Here is a 28,000-nt window from a genome sequence, read left to right on the forward strand (position 1 = left end):
AACTAAACGTAAACAACCCAGAAGCCCGTCGTATCCATCACCTCAGCTCGCCCGTCTCTTCACCTTTCATAGAACACACAAGTACAAAAACCTCCGCAAAATCACTGGTGATGAAATAATTGTCACGTTACTCGTCAAACAGGGCTGTAAAAAAAAAAAAAAGAAAAAAAAAGAAAAAAAAGAAGAGATAATGGTGTCACCCTAGCAACCATTGCGCCCGCCCATCCGCACAAGGAACCTATCAGAGTAGCTGGATGGCTGATTGACAAGAGAAGAAAAGAGAGAGAGATCAAAGTCATCTACACCTACATGAACCAAAGTTATTCTTTTTCAAAATGGAGGAACTTTTTTTTAATTCTTCAAAAATCCTTCCCTCTCGTCTGAGGTGCACGAGCACAGTGATGTCACGAAGCAAGATGACACAGTCTTGATGTACAAATATGAAACAAGTCTTTTCCCCTCTGGAATGAAGAGCTTCCCAAGTGCTGTTAAGTTTTCGGGTTCGGTTGTTGTTTTTTCTCCGTGTGAAGCCGTCTTCTGAAACCACGACTGCCCAGTGAGAATCATAACACAAGCATCAGCAGCGCCGTTAATGTGGGGATCTATTGTGTGTGTTGAGAAACGTGGTTGGGGGAGGAGTGGGGTGGGGTGGGGTGGGTGGGTCACGGCGCCATCTATGGGAGAGACTAGCACACTACAGTTACACCCGACAGAACAGCTGTATTTCTGATTTCACAGAAGAAGAAAGATCAAAAGAGCAATGAAAAAGTTAATTATGTGCTTTCAACGATTTAACAAAGTAATACCAATATTACAATAAAAAAAAAAAAAGAGATTGAAATAAGGCGTCCATGGCACCACAACAACGTCCAGTGAGGATGGGGGAGGGGGGGGAGGAGAGTGGGATGGAGGGGGAGGTATGAGTTCGCTGGGGATCCGTTCACCATTGCTGGGGGGGGGGCAGGTTGAGACAGAGTGGCGTTGGTGGAGAAGGGGGCGGAGTCCTGGTTGAGTTCTGGGTGCGGCTGGTGCGCTGTTGTCTTCAGTGTGAGGATGAGCTCAGTCATAGTCAGGGACAGTGAGAGGGGGGGGGGGGCAGAGGAGACCCTCCTTACTGGTCCAGCCTGGTCTTCTTTGGACCAGTAGCTTTCCTGCGAGGGGGACACAGAAACAGGCAGAGCCCCCGTTAGGACACGCTGGTCTCGGACGGAGAGGGGCGGCCTGGTTCCCCTGGTTCCTGGTTACTCTGAGGCCCATTCAACACACTGATGAGTCACACAGCGAAGGGTGAAACTGCACCTGGTGTCAGCATGTGGAATGAAGGGTTCCATATTGACCGTTCGTCTGAGGGGGGGTGTGTCTAGGGTGGAGGAGGGTGTGTCTAGGGGAGAGGGGGGTGTGTCTAGGGTGGAGGAGGGGTTACCTAGCGTGGAGGAGGGGGGGTATGTTTAGGGGAGAGGGGGGGGTGTCTAGGGTGGAGGGGGGTGTGTCTAGGGGAGAGGGGGGGGGTGTCTAGGGGGGAGGGGGGTATCTAGGGTGGAGGAGGGTGTGTCTAGGGTGGAGGGGGGGTGTCTAGGGGGGAGGGGGGGTATCTAGGGTGGAGGGGGGGTGTCTAGGGGGGAGGGGGGGTATCTAGGGTGGAGGGGGGGTGTCTAGGGGAGAGGGGGGATGTCTAGGGTGGAGGGGGGTGTGTCTAGGGGAGAGAGGGGGGGTGTCTAGGGGAGAGGGGGGTATCTAGGGTGGAGGAGGGTGTGTCTAGGGTGGAGGAGGGTGTGTCTAGGGTGGAGGGGGGGTGTATCTAGGGTGGAGGGAGGTGTGTCTAGGGGAGAGGGGGGGTGTCTAGGGTGGAGGGGGGTGTGTCTAGAGGAGATGGGGGATGTCTAGGGGGGGTGTCTAGGGGGGAGGGGTGTGTGTCTAGGGGAGAGGGGGATGTGTCTAGGGGAGAGGAGGGGGTGTCTAGGGTGGAGGGGGAGTGTCTAGGGGAGAGGAGGGGGTGTCTAGGGTGGAGGGGGAGTGTCTAGGGGAGAGGAGGGGGTGTCTAGGGTGGAGGGGGAGTGTCTAGGGGAGAGGAGGGGGTGTCTAGGGTGGAGGGGGAGTGTCTAGGGGAGAGGAGGGGGTGTCTAGGGTGGAGGGGGAGTGTCTAGGGTTGAGGGGGGGTGTGTCTAGGGGAGAGGGGGGATGTCTAGGGTGGAGGAGGGGGTATCTAGGGGGAGGGGGTGAGGACAGTGGGACTCACGTGTCAGGGGAGGTGCCGGGCCTCTTGGCGGCGGGTTTAGCTGCGGAGCCATCTTTACTGGTTTCTAGAGGACGGGGAGAGAGGAGGAGGAGGAAGAGGAGGAGGAGGAAGAGAGGGAACGGGGAGAAGCACGGTTATCACCACCACCAGCAGCCTGGTTAAAAAGTCTGATTAGGAACCAGACGTTCAGATGTTACCGACATTCGGCGCAGCGTTACCTTGGAGCCACCTGACTTGCGTGGCGGGGCCGTAGCCCTTCTCGTTGCGGGCGGCGATGCGGAAGATGATGGCGGGCTTGGTGGTGTAGTCTATGTGCGCGTTGGAGAGGCTGGAGGACTGCACCAGGCAGGAGGGGCTGGGCCCGCAGAACACCCGCATGAAGGCCAGCTGGGCCGGGGTGGAGGGCTTGGTCTCCTGGGCCGCCTGGCTGCTCTGGATGGCCAGGTAGACCGAGTACTCGATGATCTTGCCGGACGTCACCGAGGGGGGCTCCCAGGTCAGGTGGGCCCCGTCCGGGCTCTGAGGGCGGCGGGGGAGGGGGGACACGGAGGGAGGGGGCAAGAAGAGATGCGGAGGGAAGGAGGAAAGTGGGTTGTTGGAGAGAAAGAAGAACGAGGGAGAGGATTGATAGACAGGAAGAGAAGAGAGATCATGAGAAGTGGAAGTTTCAACGATGCAGAACTAAAGGACAATGCTGCAATGCTACAATTAATGCTAGAATGCTAAAGGACAATGCTACAATTAATGCTATAGTGCTAAAGGACAATGCTACAAGCTCCAATTAATGCTACAATGCTAAAGGACAATGCTACAATGCTAAAGGACAATGCTACAATGAATGCTATAGTGCTAAAGGACATGGCTACAATTAATGCTACAATGCTAAAGGACATGGCTACAATTAATGCTACAATGCTAAAGGACAATGGTACAATTAATGCTAAAATGCTAAAGGACAATGCTACAATAAATGCTACAATGCTAAAGGACAATGCTACAATGCTACAATTAATGCTACAATGCTAAAGGACAATGCTACAATGCTACAATTAATGCTACAATGCTAAAGGACAATGCTACAATGCTACAATAAATGCTACAATGCTAAAGGACAATGCTATCCCATCAGTAGTGAGCATGACGAACAGAAGCAGGTGAACGGTGTGGTGGAGTCAGCGTCGAGCGGGGTCAAAGGTTACCTTGCTGATCTTGATGGCGCAGGGCGCCCCGGGGAAGCCCGGCAGGCAGGTCTTGAAGGCGGAGACCTCGGAGAAGTTGCCGCGCCCGCAGGTGTTGATGCCCGCCACGCGGAACTTGTATGCGGTGCCGGGCTGCAGCTCCATCTTCCTCATCTGGGTGTAGTCGGGCATCGCCCCCGAGTCGTCCTGACGGCGACAACGTGATTAACGTCAATATTAAAACAACAACGTGATTAACGTCAATATTAAAAACAACAAAACGTAGGGATTAGAAACAACCAAATTAGAAGGAATTTCACCTCTGAATGAGTACAAATACATCCCATCCAACAGCCCACTACTCTCAAAAGTCACAACTTCCCAAACATCCAATCACAGACGGCGCCTGGCGCCGTGCGAAGCGTCTCTTACATCGGTAACCGAGTCGTCAGCCGGGACGTAGAAGTGTGTGACCACCATGTTGGTCACCTTGACGATGCCCACGTCATACCACTGGTTCTCCTTCTTGAGGGCCGGTTTGGGGGCGATGGAGGGCGGGGCGCCCTGCTTCTGAACATACACCAGGTGGACAGAATAATAGAGAGAAATAAATACATACATATTTTAAAGGGGCACCTGAGAACGTACCTGTTCAGGCAGGCGTTTGAGCCCTGCTGCTGATGTCACACCTGTAGGTCCTGCTGGGTCTTTCTTTGTTTTATTCTATTAGTATAAGGGCCTTTGAAATAGCCCCCTCTTTGTATATTTTGTTTTACTGTGTTGTACGTTATTTATTTTACTATGCATGTTTTGTATACGTTCTCGTTTTACTGTGTTATTTATTTTACTATGCACTTTTTGTTACCTGCACCTTATGTGAAGCACTGGTGTTGAGAGGGGTGCTATACAAATAAACTTTTACTTACTTAGTTACTTACTTAGGGTGAGGGGTGGGGCAGATTAGAGAGAGGTGGGATGAGGTAGGGTACTAAGACCCTGTAATACCTGTATTAGTATACTAGACATCGTATCACAGTACACACTAAACCAGGCCTCCCAGTATATGCAAAATCGGTCCATTTTGGCAATTACAGGTGAAGGTTACAAGAGTACTCTTATTGTAAACAAACATGGTGTGACCACAGTATGAGTAAGTAGCCTTGAGGACCAATGGTGGCCCATAGGGGAGGAGCCTATCTCCTGATTCCTTAGCGTGAGGCAGCTTGATGTACAAGTACACCCCCTGGACATGATGCTAGTATGTACAAGTCCACCCCCTGGACATGATGCTAGTATGTCACAGGGATTTAGTGCCTTTGATGCCGAGTGCCGAACAGGGAGGCAACGGGTACCATTTTTTATAGACCTTGGTATGACTCGACCGGGGATCGAACCCCCAACCTCCTCCCGATCTCAGGGCGGACACTCTAACCACAAGGCCACTGAGCTGGAGACCACAGTATAGTCCAGTAAAACGCGCTCACCCCGGCCGCTGACTCGATCCCATTGGCCACCTCGGCCAGGGTGGCGGCCGCCTGCATCTTGGCGGGGCTGGCGGCGACCAGCGTCTGCGGCGTGGCGAAGGTGCTGGCCAGCCTGGCGACCGCGCTGGTCACGGCCGACGTCATCTCGTGCCCGTTGCTCTCGGAGGCGGGGTCGTTGAGGCTGTCGGCCGGGGCCAGGCCCTCGGTGGGGAGGGAGGCGGCGGCCTGGCCCTGGGCGGAGGCCTCCTGCTGGGCCTGCTGAGCCTGGAGCTGGGCCTGCGCCTCCTGGAGCTGGGCCTGCGCCTCCTGGAGCTGCGCCTGAGCCTGCGCCTCCTGGAGCTGAGCCTGGGCCTGCGCCTCCTGGAGCTGAGCTTGGGCCTGCGCCTCCTGGAGCTGCTGCTGCTGTTGGACCAGCGCCGCCAGCTCCTGCTGGGTCAGCACGATGGGGATGGTGGTGGGCTGATGGCACTCGGAGCCATCGCCCTCGTCTGGGGGGAACCGACCAGGTTAGATACACACATCGCTCTGTTACGTTTGTGATGCTGTATGGAGGATCGTATGGAGGAATGGAAGATTCTGGAAGGCCTTCTGTCACAACAATGAGTAGTTTCTACCTCACTGATGGTGGAGCAGAACAGATCAATTACACTGCAAAAAACATTAGTTAAAATACAAGAAATAAATACTGAATTTGAGAAATTACTTAATACTAGTGAAATTATCTTTCCATGCAGCAAGATAATTTTACTTGATAAGAAATATTAAAATAAGCTGGTTCGAGTCTAGAAATAAGATAGAAACTTGTAAATAACTTTTAAAACAAGATAATTAATCTCATATTTCCAAAGATATTTCTAAGATTCTAAATCTTGGCGAGCGCAGAACGATTTGCAGTGTATATAAGAATAAAAACACAGCAGTGAAGCAGTCAAGTCTCGCCAATCAGGTCAGAAAAGCAGGAAATCCTGTTTAAAGGGGTCATTTGCTTTTGCCCTTTTGGATATTTAGCCCTATTTGTGTTAAGATTACATCCTGTGCTTCCTGTCTCAGACAAGCACATCAATGTGTTTTTCCAACCCCATTGACTTCCATTGTAGCCCAGTGAGAGATAAAACTACAGCTCGCTCAAAACTGGAACGATCAGCGAAAATATGGTCTCTATGTTTCAGGTTCATGTTAGAGAGACCACAAGCTAAATGTCCAAAATAGCGCACTACCCCTTTAAATCAGGAAAAATCCCATCCCTGCCTAACATCCTCCTGATTGGCTCCTTGCGGCGTCCGACTCACTCATGACGGCGTGCTGAGCGGCCTGCAGGACTGCCTGGATGGCGAGGGCCTGCGCCTCCTCCGACGCCGCCGCCTGGGCCGCCTCCTCCGCCGCCGCCGTCACCGCCAGCTCCTCCGGGGTCAGCCCCGTGACCATCAGGGTGGCGACCGCCGCGCCCTCCGACGACATCAGCTCCTGGGGCAGGCTCAGGGGCTCGGCGCCGCCCTGCTCCATCTGACCATCCCGGAGGGAGAGAGGAGAGGGAGAGAGGAGAGGTGAGGGAGAGAGGTGAGGAAGAGAGGTGAGGGAGAGAGGAGAGGGAGATAGGAGAGAGGTGAGGGAGAGAGGTGGGGGAGAGAGGTGGGGGAGAGAGGTGAGGGAGAGAGGAGAGGGAGAGAGGAGAGGGAGAGAGGAGACAGGTGAGGGAGAGAGGAGACAGGTGAGGAGACAGGTGAGGGAGAGAGGAGACAGGTGAGGGAGAGAGGAGACAGGTGAGGGAGAGAGGAGACAGGTGAGGGAGAGAGGAGACAGGTGAGGGAGAGAGGAGACAGGTGAGGGAGAGAGGAGACAGGTGAGGGAGAGAGGAGACAGGTGAGAGGTGAGGGAGAGAGGAGACAGGTGAGGGAGAGAGGAGAGGGAGAGAGGTGGGGGAGAGAGGTGAGGGAGAGAGGAGACAGGTGAGGGAGAGATGATTTCTCAAAGATCCTGCTGAAATATGACATGAAATCCCCCACCCCCTATAGGTAACACCTCTCCTAGTGTACTCTACTGTTCACTAGTGCAGGTAACACCTCTCATAGTACGCTCTACTGTTCACTAGTGCAGGTAACACCTCTCATAGTACTCTACTGTTCACTAGTGCAGGTAACACCTCTCATAGTACTCTACTGTTCACTAGTGCAGGTAACACCTCTCATAGTACTCTACTGTACTAGTGCAGGTAACACCTCTCATAGTACACTCTACTGTACTAGTGCAGGTAACACCTCTCATAGTGCGCTCTACTGTTCACTAGTGCAGGTAACACCTCTCATAGTACACTCTACTGTTCACTAGTGCAGGTAACACCTCTCATAGTACTCTACTGTTCACTAGTGCAGGTAACACCTCTCAGTGCGCTCTACTGTTCACTAGTGCAGGTAACACCTCTCATAGTACGCTCTACTGTTCACTAGTGCAGGTAACACCTCTCATAGTGCGCTCTACTGTTCACTAGTGTAGGGAACACCTCTCATAGTACGCTCTACTGTTCACTAGTGCAGGTAACACCTCTCATAGTACACTCTACTGTTCACTAGTGCAGGTAACACCTCTCATAGTACACTCTACTGTTCACTAGTGCAGGTAACACCTCTCATAGTACACTCTACTGTTCACTAGTGCAGGTAACACCTCTCATAGTACTCTACTGTTCACTAGTGCAGGTAACACCTCTCATAGTACTCTACTGTTCACTAGTGCAGGTAACATCTCTCATAGTACTCTACTGTTCACTAGTGCAGGTAACACCTCTCATAGTGCGCTCTACTGTTCACTAGTGCAGGTAACACCTCTCCTAGTACTCTACTGTTCACTAGTGCAGGTAAAACCTCTCATAGTACTCTACTGTTCACTAGTGCAGGTAACACCTCTCATAGTACGCTCTACTGTTCACTAGTGCAGGTAACACCTCTCATAGTACGCTCTACTGTTCACTAGTGCAGGTAACACCTCTCCTAGTACTCTACTGTTCACTAGTGCAGGTAACACCTCTCATAGTACTCTACTGTTCACTAGTGCAGGTAACACCTCTCATAGTGCGCTCTACTGTTCACTAGTGCAGGTAACACCTCTCATAGTACGCTCTACTGTTCACTAGTGCAGGTAACACCTCTCATAGTACACTCTACTGTTCACTAGTGCAGGTAACACCTCTCATAGTGCGCTCTACTGTTCACTAGTGCAGGTAACACCTCTCATAGTACACTACTGTTCACTAGTGCAGGTAACACCTCTCATAGTACGCTCTACTGTTCACTAGTGCAGGTAACACCTCTCAGTGCGCTCTACTGTTCACTAGTGCAGGTAACACCTCTCATAGTACTCTACTGTTCACTAGTGCAGGTAACACCTCTCATAGTGCGCTCTACTGTTCACTAGTGCAGGTAACACCTCTCATAGTACTCTACTGTTCACTAGTGCAGGTAACACCTCTCATAGTACGCTCTACTGTTCACTAGTGCAGGTAACACCTCTCATAGTGCGCTCTACTGTTCACTAGTGCAGGTAACACCTCTCATAGTACTCTACTGTTCACTAGTGCAGGTAACACCTCTCATAGTACTCTACTGTTCACTAGTGCAGGTAACACCTCTCATAGTAGTGCGCTCTACTGTTCACTAGTGCAGGTAACACCTCTCATAGTACGCTCTACTGTTCACTAGTGTAGGTAACACCTCTCATAGTACGCTCTACTGCTCACTAGTGTAGGTAACACCTCTCATAGTACTCTACTGTTCACTAGTGCAGGTAACACCTCTCATAGTGCGCTCTACTGTTCACTAGTGCAGGTAACACCTCTCATAGTACTCTACTGTTCACTAGTGCAGGTAACACCTCTCATAGTACGCTCTACTGTTCACTAGTGCAGGTAACACCTCTCATAGTGCGCTCTACTGTTCACTAGTGCAGGTAACACCTCTCATAGTACTCTACTGTTCACTAGTGCAGGTAACACCTCTCATAGTACTCTACTGTTCACTAGTGCAGGTAACACCTCTCATAGTAGTGCGCTCTACTGTTCACTAGTGCAGGTAACACCTCTCATAGTACGCTCTACTGTTCACTAGTGTAGGTAACACCTCTCATAGTACGCTCAACTGTTCACTAGTGCAGGTAAGACCTCTCATAGTACGCTCTGCTGTTTACTAGTGCAGGTAACACCTCTCATAGTACGCTCTACTGTTCACTAGTGCAGGTAACACCTCTCATAGTACTCTACTGTTCACTAGTGCAGGTAACACCTCTCATAGTGCGCTCTACTGTTCACTAGTGCAGGTAACACCTCTCATAGTACGCTCTACTGTTCACTAGTGCAGGTAACCCTCTTGCGGTCAGCGGTCCTGTACCTCCGTCTGTTCGGGCTGGCTGGACTGTGTCTCCATGTGCACCTGCAACATGGTCACTCCCACCGCGGCGTCCTCCGTCTGCATAGGCTCCTCCCCCGCCGCCATGGCCTCTGACGACTCTGCCTTCTGGTCCTCGCCACACATAGACGAGATCTCCTGAGGGGGGAGGGAGGGGGAGATCACAGGGGGGGAGAGACCAGGGGGGGGAGAGAGACCACGGAGGGGGAGGCCGGGGGAGGAGAGACCACGGAGGGGGAGATTACGGAGAAGTGTATAAGAGGCATGATTCATTCATTTAGTGATCCAGGACAGAGCTATTGTAATTACAAATAAAAATAAATAAAAATCAATGAATGGATACATTTTGAAAAAGGGACATCGTGCCAAAAATTGTCAAGCAACACAAAAAGACCATCTATAATTTTGTCTTTGGACTGTCGAGTCCAAAGATTGAGCTCAGTCCCAGACTGATGCGTTTCCGTCCTCACCGGTACGGAGGGTCCGGGGGTGGGCGTGGCCTGGGTAACCGTGGTGATGGCTCGGCTCTGGGCGGTGGAGACGGTGCCGGACTCCGTGGTGGAGGACGAGGAGGGGGCGTCCGTGGCGCCGCCGTCTCCCTGCACTCCATCACCGCCCGGCTGGGCTGGAGGAGGAATTACAACAACACGGCATTAAGACTCAAATCCAGATGTTTATTTGTCAAGTGCAAACGTAGCGTACAATCACAGTGAAATGTTACTGCTGGCTCCGGGATGTGCTCAAGTTACAGGTAATTAATCCAGGTAATTAATCCAGGTAATTAATCCAGGTAATTAATTGAATGTCCCTGCTTTTGTGATTCAACGTGTAGTTTTTCTTTTCTATTATTTAATTTATTTATTACTTTTCTATATTTGTGTATGTATCTGTGTATGTATGTATGTATATATATATTTTTTGTATTAAATCCAGTCTTTTCTGTTATTTACTGTAAGGCAGTTCATAAAACTGTTTTGAAAAAGTGCTATATAAATAAAGTTTATTTTATTATATTTAAATCAACCCATCGTTCCTCTTCAGCAAAACCGACTCACAAAATCGTCTCTCAACCAAACTTGATTGACATCAGCTGTCTAGAGCGGCGCATGCTAGCTAGCTAGTAGCTACTAGCTAGTCATGTTGGATGGCTGGTAGTTTGAAAGCAGGAAGTGAGAGCGCTACCTGTGGCGGTGGTGGCGGTGTTGGTGGTGCCCGTCTCGTGGGTTTCACAGGGGGGGTTGGAGCAGACCCTCTGGACCAGCCCGTTCTGTCCCGACGCTCCCATGGTGGAGGAGGCTTGGGTCGGGGTGCTGGTCGTACCGGTCTCGTGGGTTTCGCAGGGCGGGTTTGAGCAGACCTGTGCGAGGCCGCCCCCTCCTTCGGTGGTGGTGCTGGTTGCGGTGGCGTCGGCGTCGGGGGCGGCGTCGGGGTCATCGGCCAGCTGGGCTTCGCAGGGCGGGTTAGAGCACACGGGCGAGGTGGCGCCGCCGGACGCCTGGTCCGTCTTGTCGTTGGACTCGGAGCTCTGGACGGTGCCGGTCTGGTCGGAGCCCATGTTGGAGCGGGCCGTGGTGGAGGTGTAGGTGGTTCCGGTGCGGTGGTTCTCGCGCCGGAGCACCCCAGGGGCGGAGCTGGCGCCCGACACGGCCGAGGGGGAGACGGGGTCGGCGGAGCCGGACTCCGCAGGGGTGTCGGTCCCGCTGGAGGTGGGCACGCCGGACTGGTTGGAGCCCATGTTGCAGCTGGCCGTGGTGGCCGTGTTGGTGGTGCCCGTGTCGTGGGTCTCCGAGGGGGGGCTGGTGCAAACCTTGCGCGCCTCGCCCCTGCCCATGCTCGCCGACGCCACGGTGGCCGTGTTGGTGGTGCCCGTCTCGTGGGTCTCGCATGGCGGGTTGGAGCACACGCGCTCAGCCACGCCCATGGCGGACGACGCCACGGTGGCGGTGTTGGTGGTGCCCGTCTCGTGGGTCTCGCAGGGCGGGTTGGAGCACACCAGGGTGACCGTCCCCGGGTTGTCCCCGGCGGGGGCCTCGGCGCCGGCGGCCGAACCGGCGCTGGGCTGCTCGGAGGTGGGCGAGGCCAGGATGGACACGGGCAGGTCCTGGACCGGCTGGGCCTCCACGCCGCTGGGCGTGGTGATCAGGGTCACCTAGAGGGAGAGGGGGGCAGTAATGAACGCCATGTAACGCCTTTATTTGAAGGGCCCTGTACATAGGCTCCGCCCCCACGCCCAGCGAGACAAGAGACTCGCCTGTTTTATAGCTGCTATATCAAGGCAGTTGCGAAACAGAGAAAATTACTCACTCAGATTTCTGTCAATGGGGAAAAAATATTTTCTCAGTTACAAGATTGAACTAGGAAAACTGTTTCCTGTTTACATGTACGGTATTCATGCAGTTTCTTTTGAGAAATCCTCAGGATGTTCTGAGGTAAACACAGAAGTGTTTTGGTCGTCATCACAGACTTAGAAACCTCATCCGTCTATGAGAAAATCTATTATGTCTCAGTTACAACAATATTGAACTAGGAAAGCAGTTTCATGTGTGGGATAAATTCAGTTAAAAAAATCAATTTGGAAAATCAACGTTAATCGCTAAACATGGAAGCTTTTTTTTGCGCAGTGGATTTAAACATGGCGCCGTTGAAATAAACCTTTGCCAGTAGGTGTTCCCGCCCCACCCAGAAAAGAAAGTACTCCCCCCCCCCGGCAAGAGTAATACCTCGGGTCTTTTTGGGGGGTGGAACGCCCCCCGCGAACCTGCCTGTGTAGTGCCATGATAGCGTGTATTGACTCTCTGCCTATGCCGAGGGATGACAGCGCGCCGTCATCCTCGGCTCTCATCCCTACCTGCGTGGGGGAGGAGCTGGAGACGGATCCGGCCACCTGGGTGGCGATGGCCTGGGCCAAGGTGGCGTTCACCACGCTTCCTCCCGCCATGGAGGTGGAGACCGTGCCGGTGACGGTGCCCAGGGTGGTCATTCCTGCGGGGGAGGGGAGAGACCTACCGTCACACACAACACCACAATCATCCCTGTTAGCTGGAGCAACAGCTAGCCTCCCTGCTGGGAACATCTACGGTCTATTAGGAGAAACATGGCCACACCTGTCCAAAAGCCAGGAGGGTTACGGTGTATTTTATACACATGACAAATTTGAACATAGATAAGCACAGGAACATCATATCCCTACTCAAACACACAGCTAGCTGACATAACTACACACAAACACACAGCTAGCTAACAGGATACACAAACACACAGCTAGCTAACATAACTATACACAAACACAGCTAGCTAACATAACTATACACAAACACACAGCTAGCTAACATAACTATACACAAACACACAGCTAGATAACATAACTATACACAAACACACAGCTAGCTAACATAACTATACACAAACACACAGCTAGATAACATGATACACAAACACACAGCTAGATAACATCATACACACACACACAGGTAGATAACATCATACACACACACACAGGTAGATAACATCATACACACACACACAGGTAGATAACATGATACACAAACACACAGCTAGATAACATGATACACAAACACAGCTAGGTAACATCATACACAAACACACAGCTAGCTAACATGATACACACACAGCTAGATAACATCATACACAAACACACAGCTAGGTCACATAAGTAGTGAACAGAAGGCAGAAGAACCTCCATCGCCAGGACTTTGACCCAGTTAGACGACGAATCTGTTACTGGAGAAGCCGTGTGGGTTCTAGTCCCGCTGTTCGAGAACTCACTTACCGGTGGTTCCCTTGACGACGAGGGTGGTGACGGTGGGCTTTCCGGAGGAGACGGATCCGGGGGAGACGAGACGCACCCCGCCCATGGGGACGGTGCGGAGGATGGTGCCTGGCTGTCCGGGGGCGCCCTTCAACACCACCTGAGGGAAACAGAGCGGAGGAGGGCAGGCGTGAGGGAGCTACGGTCACAGACGAGGGCGTCCTTAATCTGGTATTCACAGGGCGGACATCGCCGTGTATAGGCAAGGCAAGGCACGTTTATTTGTATAGCACATTTCAGCAACAAGGCAATTCAAAGTGCTTCACATGAGACATTAAAAGCATCAAGACAAAGTGCAACACATAAAAGGTCATATAAAACGAAATGCAAAAAAGGACATTGAAAACAAAAGGCAGGAAAAGTAGAATACAGGAATAAAAGTTACAGTGCAGTGTATGAATAATGATTTGATTTAATAAAAAGCAGAGGCAAAAAGAAAAGTCTTCAGACTTGATTTAAAAGAACTGAGAGTTGCAGCAGACCTGCAGTTTTCTGGAAGTTTGTTCCAGATATGTGGAGCATAAAAACTGAACGCTGCTTCTCCATGTTTTGTTTTAACTCTGAGGACAGAGTTAAAACAAAACATGTTCATAGTAGGAGGAGTAGTATAGGAGCAGTAGTATAGGAGCAGTAGTATAGGAGGAGTAGTATAGGAGCAGTAGGAGCAGTAGTATAGGAGCAGTAGTATAGGAGCAGTAGTATAGGAGCAGTCGTATAGGAAGAGTAGTATAGGAGCAGTCGTATAGGAGCAGTAGTATAGGAGAAGTAGTATAGGAGCAGTAGGAGCAGTAGGAGCAGTAGTATAGGAGCAGTAGTATAGGAGGAGTAGTATAGGAGCAGTCGTATAGGAGCAGTCGTATAGGAGCAGTCGTATAGGAGCAGTCGTATAGGAGAAGTAGTATAGGAGGAGTAGTATAGGAGGAGTAGTATAGGAGGAGTAGTATAGGAGCAGTAGTATAGGAGCAGTAGTATAGGAGCAGTAGTATAGGAGGAGTAGTATAGGAGGAGTAGTATAGGAGCAGTGGTATAGGAGTAGTAGTATAGGAGCAGTAGTATAGGAGCAGTAGTATAGGAGCAGTAGGAGCAGTAGTATAGGAACAGTAGTATAGGAGTAGTATAGGAGCAGTAGTATAGGAGCAGTAGTATAGGAGGAGTAGTATAGGAGCAGTAGTATAGGAGGAGTAGTATAGGAGGAGTAGTATAGGAGGAGTAGTATAGGAGGAGTAGTATAGGAACAGTAGTATAGGAGCAGTAGTATAGGAGCAGTAGTATAGGAGGAGTAGTATAGGAGCAGTAGTATAGGAGGAGTAGTATAGGAGCAGTAGTATAGGAGCAGTAGTATAGGAGCAGTAGTATAGGAGGAGTAGTATAGGAGCAGTAGTATAGGAGCAGTAGTATAGGAACAGTAGTATAGGAGCAGTAGTATAGGAGGAGTAGTATAGGAGCAGTAGTATAGGAACAGTAGTATAGGAGCAGTAGTATAGGAGGAGTAGTATAGGAGCAGTAGTATAGGAGCAGTAGTATAGGAGCAGTAGTATAGGAGGAGTAGTATAGGAGGAGTAGTATAGGAGCAGTAGTATAGGAGGAGTAGTATAGGAACAGTAGTATAGGAGCAGTAGTATAGGAGGAGTAGTATAGGAACAGTAGTATAGGAGCAGTAGTATAGGAGCAGTAGTATAGGAGCAGTAGTATAGGAGGAGTAGTATAGGAGGAGTAGTATAGGAACAGTAGTATAGGAACAGTAGTATAGGAGCAGTAGTATAGGAGCAGTAGTATAGGAGGAGTAGTATAGGAACAGTAGTATAGGAGCAGTAGTATAGGAGCAGTAGTATAGGAGCAGTAGTATAGGAGCAGTAGTATAGGAGCACCCTATGGATCACAGGGTGGATGGTAAATGAAGTATCATAATAAAGCCCGTCAGAAGCAGGAAGGTGGGTCGGTGGTTCGGGGCTCACCTGGGTGAGGCCCTGCTGCCCCGCCCCGCCCAGCTTGGGCATGGTGGTGATGAACTTGCCCGTGGTGCCTTGGGTCATCATCTTGGAGGTGAGGATGGTGATGGGGCTCTTCATCCCCCCGCTGGTCGTCATACCTGATTAACAAACAAACAAACAAACAGGATACAAGTTAGTGACCTGCTGCCATTTTGTTATGGTCTGTCTTGTATAAGAATGAGTCCAATCTGAATGGGACTGTATGTAATATCTAAACGGGTAGATTATCAATCAATCAAGTTGGATTTATATAGCGCCCTTCATGAGCGCTTTACAGAGTCCAGTATTCATTCAGACACAGTCATACCGGGGGTGGTCAGATACATCTGTAGCCACAGCTGCCCTGGGGCAGACTGACAGAAGCGTGGCTGCCGATCAGCGCCTCCGACCACCACCAACATTCATTCACATTCATACGTTGCATGTCTTTATGATGGTGGGGGAAGCCGGAGTACCCGGAGGGAACCCACGCAGGCACGGGGAGAACATGCAAACTCCACACAGAAAGGACCTGGAACGACCGGGATTCGAACCCAGGACCTTCTTGCTGTGAGGCGACTGAGACAAACTAAGATGTATAAAATTGCATTGTGCGTTATTGTGCTGAATTGTTTTGTACTTTAGTATTGTGTGTTGTCATGTCCGGTCTGGTACCTGTGGCGCCCTGCTGGAGGGCGGACATGGGGATAGTCTTGATGATGGTGGTGCCGGGCTTGGAGGTGCCGGTGGGCGACATACCGCTGATGCCCAGGATGGTGGGCTTGGTGCCCCCGGCCTGGCTGCTGGTGATGATGGTGGTGGGTTTACCGTCGGCGGACGTCACTAGCTTCAGGATGGTGCCTGCTGGCAGGGGGCCCTTAGTCTGAGGGAGGGGGGGGCGGGGGGGAATGGGGGTCAGGGTTAGGGCGTGGTGGAACCTCAGACCTCACCTCCCGGTGGGTTTTTAGGAGGCGGTAACACGTTAAAGACGGGCTCTACCCACCTGTATGATCTGGGTGCCGGCCTGTCCGCCCGCTTGGCCCGGCTTGGTCTGGACCACGGACATCACTTTGCCCAGGTTACCCAGGCTACTCAGGCTACTCAGGTTCGAGAACTACACACACACAGGTATAAGTAGGTCATCATCAGACAACTGAGAAGGCAATCAAGTTTAAATGAACTCCGTCCTCCGTAGTTGGTAAAACCTGTTTACATATTACATAAAGTCTGGTTTTATAAAAAAAAAAGATCCATCTTGGTCCCTCACCCACTCAGGAATTGTCATTCAAAAGAGCTTAGACCAAGTGACAACACCTGGCGCTTCTACAGGGGACAGGCCTGATCCTACTAGCACGTGCGTTTAGTCATGCTGCTCTCTCCATCCAAGCCTTACGGGAATGGAACTCAGTACTTTCCACTCCTTAAACCATCAACTAATAATGAAACATGTCAACACCAGAATTGTGCCACTATGTGGGTGGCCATCTTGTCACAGGTGTATTGTGTCAGCTTTTGTTTGTCCTGTAGTGACGCATGTCTGTCTTGTTCTGCTCTCTGCTTGCTCATCTTTTGTGCATGTGGGTGTTCTGCTCTGCTCTGCCTTGCTGTGCTTATTGTTTGTCTATCCGTAAACTAGAGGAATATGTTATAAAATGTGCATTATACAACGGTTAGTTCTGGTTCTTAATTCCGATTGGCTGGAAGCCGTGCTAACATACTTTGTAACACACACCTGGGACCGCATATCATTCCCTTTTCAGTATTAATGCGCCTCCCATTTGATCCAATGCATTGTAGTTGTTGTTGTTGCTTGGCAACCCTTTTGTTAGGGGAACTATTTTGCGCGGCGGAATTGAGGGAATGATGCTTCGTTTTGAATAAATCTTAATATTTTACATTGCTGTGTGTTTATTTTACACTAATAGATGTAGTAACCGTTGTATAAAAGCAACAAACCACTCGAGGCCGTGTGTTATAGTGATTTTATAACAGCTAGCTTTGCGTCGTGCCTAACAACGCCCCCTAGCTGTTATAAAATCACTAGTAAGTAAGTAAGTAAGTACTTACTTACTTACTTACTAAAATCACTATAACACACGGCCTCTCGTGGTTTATTGCTTAGGTATGTAACTTCAGCGCTAGCAGCCAGAAAATCTTATTCATTAATCTAAAAAATAAATAAAATTCTTAATCATCAATCATTCGAACTGCTGTAGTAGTACCAAAAAAACGTTTTTCACAGAGCTCAACCACTTCATCTCGATATGTCATAGCAATATATTTAAGCAATAAGACAAGAGGGAGTGCTCTACCGTGGTTTATTGGCACGGCTGTGGTGCAGCCGCAGGCACGATGTGATGCCGTAAGCACCACAGCCGTGCCAATAAACCACAGTAGAGCACGACCTTGAGTGTCTAATTGCTTTTATATAACAGCACTGCACCGTCGTTAATTTTATTTTGGAAAAAGACGGGTTTATAGTGTTCAGTCTTGCTTAAATCTGTTGTTTCAGACCTCCGCGATACGACAGCTAGTTCCGACTTTGATTACGATTGCTAGGCAACGCGAGTACGCTACGAGCGACGGAGTAGGAATACATTTAGTGATTAACCCAGTGCCATTATAGGGTTTTAACGCACTGCTTGGAATGCGTCTTAGCCAATCACAATGCGCGGTCGGAACTAGCTGTTGTATAATATTTAAAATCTTGCACAACTCTTACACATCTTTACGTAACTCTTTAGCGTGTCAACAGTGTCCTGTGGCTACTATCCTGCTGTTCCATGTGCTTCTGCTGTCTGCGCTCTGCCATGTGATGTTCTGTCTGCATGCCATTTTAACACGTATTTTATTTTATTTTTTTAAACAAACAGGTAGACGTTATTTTTAATATCTGGCCAGGGATTAAAACTAGCCTAGCCTGGCTAATTCTGACACGTTTACTGGAATGTTCATTAATGTGCATTGTTCCTGTTAAATAAATACAATATAATACTAACGCAACAATAACACTAATGTAACAAAATATGGGCAAAGTATGTTCCATTTCCACCCCCTCCGCCCCACCTGGTACGTTTGTAGGAAATGTGCCGTATAAATAAAGCTTGATTGCTTGACAATTTCTCCATTAGTCTCGTCTACATACCAGTGTGCCACCCCCCCCCATAGTGAGAGGGCTCTTGACCAGGGTGATGGTCTTGGTGACTCCTCCCACCATCGTCGTGACGACTTGGGCCTGCTGGGCCACCGTAACCGTGCCGGACTTGTGCACCGTGATGATTGGCCGAGTGGGGGTGTTGGGCGTGGTGAGGCCGGACGTGCCCACCTGAGCCGCGGCCGTCTTCAGCATGCGGGTGGCCGGGTTGCTCACCTATAAACAACAACAATAACAAAGTCAGCTAATTGTGGATCTTGTTTAAATAATACAAGTAGGTAGCTAGTTTGATCGATTTGGATCATTTTCATGTCTAGAACTAGGGTCAGCCTGTGTCAAGCAAACCAACTGATAATATAGAAATTATAAGTAGAATTACATTAGTTGGGTCTATTTTTGGAAGTGATAAATACTGGATAGGTGTGATGGTAAATGGTAAATGGACTGCACTTCTATAGCGCTTTTCCACCTTAGCGGCATTCAAAGCGCTTTACAATGGCCTCTCATTCACCCATTCACACACACATTCACACACCAATGGCGGTAGCTGCCATGCAAGGTGCTAACCTGCTCATTGGGAGCAATTTGGGGTTAGGTGTCTTGCTCAAGGACACTTCGACATGTGGACAGTCGGAGCTGGGATTCGAACCGCTGACCCTTCGATCACTGAACGACCCGCTCTACCAGCTGAGCTACAGCCGCCCCCGGTGATGACATTTAACAGTCGACCACATCAGAGGACCAAAATTGAATCTAATCGGCGGCAGACCTTGAAGATAGAAGTTCTCTGGACGTGGCCGTGGGGTCAGTGAACCCCCCAGGTGGATCATTAACAGATAACGGTAGAGTATGCAGAGGTGTAACGAACGCTGGTGTCGTATTATCAAGTCTACGCACTGAACACTTGCTCCAACGCATGTTTTTACACATTCGCCCCAACACTTTCACCGAGTTCTGGGATGGAAACATCGTGCTACTAACTAGAATATATTGCGTTGGAGCAAGTGAGCGGGCTGAATCCATGTTGGTTCATGCTGGTTCTGTTTCCTGTGACGGTTCATACGGATCATCTAGACCAGGCATTCCCAAACTGTGAGTCAGGCCTCCCCTGGGGGGCCCAAAGAAATTCAGGGGAGGCGCGGAGGGATGGTAAAAAAAAAAGAAAAAAAAGGAAAAACATGTTTTTTATTTTTTAAATGTCTATGGTTTTAGCAGGTGCCACCGAGCTAACTTAGCTATTTAACGTTATAGGCTAGCTGGCTTGCAAAATGGACAAATTTGGGGGGTTGTGGGGGGCGCGGCTGTGTCACTGTTTTCAGAGGGGAGGCCCACATTGATGGAGTCTGGGAACCCATGATCTATACCATGACGGGTGAGGCCACTTTGACGGGCATGCTGGTGGACCCGGAGCTCACCGCCAGCGTCTTGACGATGGTGGCGCCGGCCGGGAGGTTGACCATGGTGGTCGTGGAGGGCGGGATCTTCTGGGTTGCCGCGGCAGCAGCGGCCAGGGCGGCCATGCCGCTCATCTGAGGGCCGCCGCCGATTTGCTGAGAAGGACCGAAGACGGAAAAAGGCGTGAAAATATGTTTACCGATAATAATCTCCAAACCAGGAAGTAGCCAGGAAACCACTAACCAGGAAATGAAACGTGCGTAAATTCATAAGCCTACCGTTCCTGGTTGGGTGCCCGGGCTTGGCACCACCATGCGCACGCCAGCAGGAAGTGATGTCAGGGTGACAGGGGATTTGCCTGCCTGATTGGCCTGTCTCACAGTGACGATGGAGGTTCCAGTGGTGGAGTGGGGGGCAGCCACCTTCAGAATAGCTGAGGGAGAGGAGGGGGGGGGGGGGGGGGGGGACAGTACGGTTCTAAGAAGAGCTACAGCACTCAAAACCGATCTAGAGCTTCTCATTGGTCAGCTAGTGTCAAAGCTTCAAATAACTGCTGTCTGGTGAAGGGGCGAGACTCGCTACTCCTATTAGATCTATATAATTATAGATACTATTAAATCTATACTATTAAATCAAATAATTATTCAATCATACACTGCACTGTAACTTTTATTCCTGTAACTTTTATTCCTGTATTTTATTGTTCCTGCATTTTGTTTTAAATGTCCTTTTATGCATTTCGTTTTACATGACCTTTTATGTGTTGCACTTTGTCTTGATGCTTTTAATGTCTCATGTGAAGCATTTTGAATTTGCCTTGTTGCTGAAATGTGCTCTACAAATAAACTAACCTTGCTCCAAAAACAGCCCTATGCACTCTCAGCTGGTCGCCGGTTCCTTAGCTTCTAAATAACTCCAGGAAGTACTTGTAGAACCCGGTTCCCTACCTGGCCCGCGGGCTCCCAGGGGGCTTCCCGGCATGTTGGTGGTGGGGGAGGGTACGAGCGTGATGCCCTGCAGGGGCATGCCTTGGCTGATCAGGGAGGCGACGGCGGCGGCCGGGGCGGGGCTCTTGGGGGCGTTGGAGGGCAGCGGCATGGAGGCGGAGCCTACGGCGGTGGAGGGCGCGGCGGCCGAGGTGGCCGGGATGTCGTACTTCTGCAGCTGCAGCAGGTAGGTGTCGGCGGTCTGCACGGCGCCCCAGCTCACCTCCAGGGAGTTGGTGTTGGCGCGCACCAGCTGGACCCGCGCCGGGGGGTGGGGGCGCTCTGGGGGAACGAGGAACACCGGGAAGATCGGCTTTCAACACCATCGTCATCCTCGCTCATTAGCATATTAGCAAGTACAGAGGTGAGAAAGCGTAGCGAAGTGTCTTTATGAGCTTGAAATTATTTTATAATCTGTGTTTTACCAAATCTAACTGGTAGATCTAAATGCCACTGTACTGGTATATCTACATTAACTACTGGTATATCTTAATTAACTGTACTGGTATATCTACATGAACTACTGGTATATCTAAATTAACTGTACTGGTATATCTTAATTAACTGTACTGGTATATCTAAATTAACTGTACTGGTATCTTAAATAACTGTACTGGTATCTTAATTAACTGTACTGGTATATCTTAATTAACTGTACATCTAAATTAACTGTACTAGTATATCTAAATTAACTGTACATCTAAATTAACTGTACTGGTATCTTAATTAACTGTACTGGTATATCTAAATTAACTGTACTAGTATATCTAAATTAACTGTACATCTAAATTAACTGTACTGGTATATCTAAATGAACTGTACTAGTATATCTTAATTAACTGTACTGTTATATCTAAATGAACTGTAGTGGAATATCTCTGAGCCGTTCTGGTATATGAAGCTTAATGAACTGTAGTGGAATATCTCTGAGCCGTACTGGTATATGAAGCTTAATGAACTGTAGTGGAGTATCTCAGAGCCGTTCTGGTATATGAAGCTTAATGAAGCGATCCTGGCGTAACCAGCGAGGCTGCTGCTCCCACTCACCGGTCTCCAGGTACCAGAGGTCTTTGCAGCACACCTGGTTGTTCCAGGCCTTGCGGTAGCCGTCGCGGCCGCTCCAGACGTAGAGGCGGGAGTTGATGGCCACGCTGCAGTGTCCCGCCCGGGCGCGGGGGATGTTGTCCTCCAGGGTGTCCATCAGCACCGTCTCCCACATCATGGAGTCTGGAGGAGCCGGGTGGGGGGGGGGATGGCATTAGATTTCATTTCATTTATTTATTTCCATCGGGACAGATCAAATCAAACTTTAGTATAGCGCATTTCATACGCAGAGGCAACACAATGCGCTTTACAGAGAACAAGGAAGGTGGGCATAGGTCCCGCCCCTACTACATATTATACAGATACACATACAAGTTAGAACAAGAATGTTAAATCAAGTGATGTCATATACTACAGCATGTATAGTCCAGGGCTAATCCATATCCATTGTAGTGAAGAATTGTGATAGCAGAATAGAATTTGTCTTCTACAAATTTGAGGGAATTTATTTTCTGTGAGGTTCATAAAAGCGCACGCACGCACACACACACACGCACACACGCACACACGCACACAGGCACGCATATGCGTGCGCAAGGTTTGGTTGGTGGGACGTACCCAGGTTGAGGCAGGCCAGTGTGTTGGTGCACTTCCACTCCTTCTCGTGTGTGGCTACTTTCACATCGTCCATCACCAGGGGCACCCAGCCTCCAAACACATACATCCTGCACAGGGAAGAAAACAAACAACAATGAAACACAAACAAAAAAACAAACAAACAAAACAAACAAACAAACAGAAACACCCTCCATTAGGGGTGTAACGATACACTAATCTCATGATACGATACACGATATTGGGTTGACGATAACGATACGATACACTAAGGGCAGGTGTGAAGCGTTGCAGTAGCGCTGCTGTTCACACCAATAGTGCATTTCTCCACATTTCTACTCCACTACACTTTGTGAATTTAGAGCTTAACTGTTGTAATATCATGGAGGCCTAGAGACTAAAGACGTGTTTGTTACCAGCGTTGTGTAGCCAGCGTTCACTGATATACAATAAACATATCACGATATTGTTTGACAGGTAGGAGGACAGGGATGTGTTGACAGGTAGGAGAGACAGGGATGTGTTGACAGGTAGGAGAGACAGGTAGGAGAGACAGGGATGTGTTGACAGGTAGGAGACACAGGGATGTGTTGACAGGTAGGAGAGACAGGTAGGAGAGACAGGGATGTGTTGACAGGTAGGAGCGACAGGTAGGAGAGACAGGGATGTGTTGACAGGTAGGAGAGACAGGGATGTGTTGACAGGTAGGAGAGACAGGGATGTGTTGACAGGTAAGAGAGACAGGTAGGAGAGACAGGTAGGAGAGACAGGGATGTGTTGACAGGTAGGAGAGACAGGGATGTGTTGACAGGTAGGAGAGACAGGGATGTGTTGACAGGTAGGAGAGACAGGGATGTGTTGACAGGTAGGAGAGACAGGGATGTGTTGACAGGTAGGAGAGACAGGGATGTGTTGACAGGTAGGAGAGACAGGTAGGAGAGACAGGGGTGTGTTGACAGGTAGGAGAGACAGGGATGTGTTGACAGGTAGGAGAGACAGGAATGTGTTGACAGGTAGGAGAGACAGGTAGGAGACAGGGATTTGTTGACGGGTAGGAGACAGGTAGGAGATACAGGGATGTGTTGACAGGTAGGAGAGACAGGGATGTGTTGACAGGTAGGAGAGACAGGTAGGAGAGACAGGTAGGAGGGGCCAGTGACTCACTTGTTGGTGATGGTGGTAGCAGAGTGTAGACTGCGGGGGAGGGGGGCGGTCCCGTTGATAGTGGGCTTGTTCCAGGTCAGAGTGTCTGCACATCAGAGAGATTTCATCATCAGATATACACCATCAGACAAGGCGTGGAAGCAGAACCCATAAACATTAGGGCTGGGTATCGATTCGAATTTCAAGAATCGATTCGATTCCGATTCACACGGTTCAGAATCGATTATCACAATTCGATTCGATTCAATATCGATTCGGTTAGTGTTACCAAAACCTAAGCCAGTTTTTTTTTATAGCTGTAACCTTAATTACATGACTGCCAAGTTATGCAACACATCAATACTAGGGCGGGGTATCGATACCGATTTCCAAAAATGAATGAATGAATGAATCATTGAATGAATGAATTTACTATTCATTCCTTCATTTATTCATTAAATAAAAGATCGATTTTGGGATTCATGAATCGATTCTGAATCATTTTAACCCAGCCCAAATAACATCCCGACATCCCACCTATGTCCAAGACCCAGAGGTCTCCCAGGCGACAGCCGCTCATCCCGCCGTAGATGATGAGGCGTGACTTCTTGCTGGTCTTCTCCGTGTAGATGACGGCCGTGTGGCTCTCTCTGGGCGGGGGCAGAACGCCGTAGGTGATGGGGATGTCCCAGCCCACCACGCTGGAGCCCGCGCGCAGCTCCAGGGTGTACAGGTCGTTCAGGTATCTGGAGGAGAGAGGGATGAGGAGAGGAAGTGAGAGGAGGAGAGGAAGGGATGAGTGAGGAGAGGAGAGGTAAAATAAAAAAAAAGCATGCCTTTTAAAACAAAAGTTTACGAATTTGTTGTTTTATCAGGAACTCTCCCCAGGAAGTGTTACGTGTTAATTCTCGTCGCTCATTGGTTACCTTGGTATGTTGTTCTTAGGATCCTCGCTGTCATTGGCCAGCCCTCCAAACAGGTAGCATTTGTTCCCCACCAGGGAGAAGCTGTGGCCCAGCCGGGGGCAAGGGGGCGGCCCGTTCTTAGGAGCTTTGGCCTTCAGCCTTTTCCACTCCCAGCGGCTTGCCTGAAGGTTGAAAATATGAATGGGATGTCATGTGACCCTGCCGTGCCGAGCAGCGTTCCAATTCTGCCTCGGTGCACATGACGTTCTATTTTCAGATCCTTGCTAAGCTAACCGTTTCAATGCCAGATTTTGCATAACACAGACAGTTATGAATTCCCACCTGGAGTTCATAGAGGTCGTTGCTGTATTTGCCGTATTCAACCATTCCTCCGAACACCAGGAGGCGGGTGCCGTCGCACACGAACCCGTACGCGGCGCAGCCGGGAGGGACGTCGCCACGCACAGCGGGGATGAACCACTGGTTGGTCGCTGAAACGCCAGGGATTCTATAGGTTAGCAACTTGCAATTCTCGCATTAACAAACTAACACTATCCAACTCCATATATATATATATATATATATATATATACACACATATACATACATATACACATATTATATACACACACATATATATTTATATATATATATACACATGACGTTAATCATATGATAAATCTATCTGAAAAGCCACATCTTATTTGAAAAAGTAACAATATTTCTAAAAAAATTAACATTAATCTATCTGAAAATGAATCCATCTAAAAAAAGAAGGTACAATCGTGAACCCTTGTAAACACAAGGATGGGAGTAAACACAAGGATGGGAGTAAACACAAGGATGGGAGGCTGCTTTGTTGATATGCTGTCGATGACGTCAGAGTGTTCCATGAACCCGCCATTTCTCTCTTTGTATTCTTCCTCTTCAAGTTCCGCGATGCGGGCGGTTCTGCGTGAACGGGAACCTCGTCTGCTCATCAGCAGGCTGGCTAACCAGGCTAACCTAGCTCCCTAGCTAACCTAGCTCCCTAGCTGACAGCGTGAACGGGAAGAACCTCTCCTGCTCATCAGCAGGCTGGCTAACCAGGCTACCCCTCTGCTCATCAGCAGGCTGGCTAACCAGGCTACACCTCTGCTCATCAGCAGGCTGGCTAACCAGGCTACCCCTCTGCTCATCAGCAGGCTGGCTAACCAGGCTACCCCTCTGCTCATCAGCAGGCTGGCTAACCAGGCTACCTAGCTACCTAGCTGACAGCTAAGCTGGGATTCAGCCCTGGAGTTCACATTCAGTCCCCAAGACACTGTAGCTAACAATGAACAATGAATAACATCTCAATGCAAACGTTGTAGCCAAAGATGATTCAACTATGGCAAATGCATTAATTATGTAGTTATATTATAGCATAACACAGCTTCGGCTAAGCTAGCGTCCCTCCTAGCGGAAACTATAGCATGCTAGCTAAGCTACACATGCATTCCAGTGTTTCCCTGACAAAACCACTCGACTTCAAACCCACCTGTATTGTAAACGTGCAGCTCGTCCACGATCCCCTCGTTTCCTCCCCCGAACACCACCATGAGCTCCTTGATGGCCACGGCGCGGTGTCCGTGGCGGGGCCGGGGGACCGGGCCGGACCAGCCCAACACCCGCTTCCACCGGGGCTGCAGCACCGGGCCGGAGGGCCCAGACGTCATGGTGCCGGTGGATGACGGTTGTCTTTAAAAGAGGAGACCCACATGTAATACATAACGTTATATATATATATATACACAACATGATTGAAAATGTACAGATGCACCACAAAGACAAGCCAGCCAGCTAACGCGCTAGCCTGCCAGATTAGCTGACAAGCTAGGTGGCTACAATGCTACCTAGCTAGAAGGATTAAAACGTCTTGTAGATGATTCAAAAACGTAGCACGCATCATAAATAAAGCGTGCTTACTTTGCCTTTAACTCAGTTCAAGTCCACTTGAATGCGATAGTTGGAATTGAATGGTCGCCAGATATATTATTATTATTCCCAACCCAGCTTAGCTTAGCTTAGCTTAGCACGGATATTGCAGGCAAGAGAGAATCTATGGGAGTCGCCATTTTAACCAGAGACGCTTTGCTGCAGAAAAGAAGAGAAAGCCGGGCAGGTCAAATGAACGTGGATCCGGAACAACATAAAGTTACAGCCATGAAATAAGATGCATCTCCCTCAGCTATTCTAAGCCCTGTGTTGCATTCTAGGTTTAGTTCTTTGGGTTTGCAGCTAAACGTCCAGAGAAGCAGGTCTGGGCGAGGGGATGGGTGCCGCCATCTTGTAGCCAGCTAACAAACTAAACAAACCATAGAGAAGAAACACACTGGATGAAAATGGCCAGAGCCAAATTAGGCGGTGAACGCTAACGTAGCTAGCATGTTAGCCTAGCATGCAATTAGCTCATCCCAAAGGAGTTTTGCGAAATAAATCAATCAATATCAGATAAATCAATCAATCAGATAACCAAAAAGGTGAAAATAATATAGTCTAAGCCAGTTAATGCCATGTAGCTAGTGTATACAACTGAGCCACATCTAGCTCATTAGCCACGCTAGCTACCGTTTGGCTAGCTAGCTAACAAGCTGCTTGAACAAAGCTAGCTTAGCGAACACTTCTACCAATCATTTGCAAACCTGAACTATTTCATCAAATGATTATTTTATAGGATTAGATGCTCCGGTCACGTTTTAACTCACATCCCAGAAGCTCTAACATTGAGCTAGTCCTCCATACGAATAACAAACAACATAGGTTACAAATAATAACTTGCATAGCTTAGCTTAGCACGATAGGTAGCTAATCAAGTTTCTACCTGCAAGCTAACTAGCTAGCTAACACGTATCTAGCTAACTATGCTAACTAGCTAGCTAGCACGTATCTAGCTAACTATGCTAACTAGCTAGCTAACACGTATCTAGCTAACTATGCTAACTAGCTAGCTAACACGTATCTAGCTAACTATGCTAACTAGCTAGCTAACACGTATCTAGCTAACTATGCTAACTAGCTAGCTAACACGTATCTAGCTAACTATGCTAACTAGCTAGCTAACACGTATCTAGCTAACTATGCTAACTAGCTAGCTAACACGTATCTAGCTAACTATGCTAACTAGCTAGCTAGCACGTATCTAGCTAACTTAACTAGCTAGCTAACACGTATCTAGCTAACTAAGCTAACTAGCTAGCTAACACGTATCTAGCTAACTATGCTATCAACTAGTTAGCTTCTAGCTAGCTATAGGTGCTAGGAATTTTTTACGTCAGGTACAAAATGGAAGAAACAGAAGCCATTATTTCAGAGTAACTAAACGTTGTTGCAAACATTGACGAATAGGGCAAATGCAGATGGACACTTTATTTACTTATTTCGTTGAATCGGCCATGATTACAATCTGACTGTTTCGTTAGCTTGGCTAGCTGGTTAGCTTGCTAGCTACCTTCCCTAAAGAAAAATGGCGGACACCGTTAGCTAGCTGTCGCAATAAACACGCAATTCGCTTTAACACACATCATTTATACCATATACTTACTCGTTTTAAGTTGTTACGTTAATTATAAGTATCACAAGCGGACTAGATCAAATAGGAAGAGACCTGATAATGTATATTTTAAAAAAACAGATAGGCTAACTCTAC

The 28,000-nt window shown here is 49.0% G+C and overlaps 2 protein-coding genes across 2 annotated transcripts in view; one reads left to right on the forward strand and one right to left on the reverse strand.

The window, feature by feature from the left end:
- Positions 1–28,000, forward strand: part of LOC311315538 (voltage-dependent L-type calcium channel subunit alpha-1F-like) — a 167,986-nt gene that overhangs the window by 119,011 nt on the left and 20,975 nt on the right.
- Positions 1,112–28,000, reverse strand: hcfc1b (host cell factor C1b; the record flags this gene model as incomplete). Its single annotated transcript, XM_084445903.1, has 27 exons — positions 27,896–28,000; positions 25,853–26,052; positions 24,676–24,824; positions 24,355–24,515; positions 23,966–24,174; positions 23,450–23,534; positions 22,289–22,395; positions 21,674–21,853; positions 20,588–20,908; positions 19,919–20,073; positions 19,610–19,795; positions 18,237–18,461; positions 16,095–16,205; positions 15,767–15,974; positions 15,077–15,210; positions 13,083–13,221; positions 12,141–12,274; positions 10,475–11,441; positions 9,763–9,917; positions 9,275–9,430; positions 6,152–6,401; positions 4,899–5,386; positions 3,847–3,984; positions 3,436–3,621; positions 2,455–2,755; positions 2,237–2,300; positions 1,112–1,151 (listed from the first exon to the last, which is right to left on the reverse strand). Exons 2-27 carry the CDS (start codon positions 26,028–26,030, stop codon positions 1,112–1,114), a joined length of 5,427 nt encoding a protein of 1,808 aa, XP_084302029.1. The 5' UTR covers positions 26,031–26,052; positions 27,896–28,000.

Source organism: Borostomias antarcticus, assembly GCF_949987555.1.
Source record: "Borostomias antarcticus genome assembly, chromosome: 11".
Classification (NCBI taxonomy): domain Eukaryota; kingdom Metazoa; phylum Chordata; class Actinopteri; order Stomiiformes; family Stomiidae; genus Borostomias; species Borostomias antarcticus.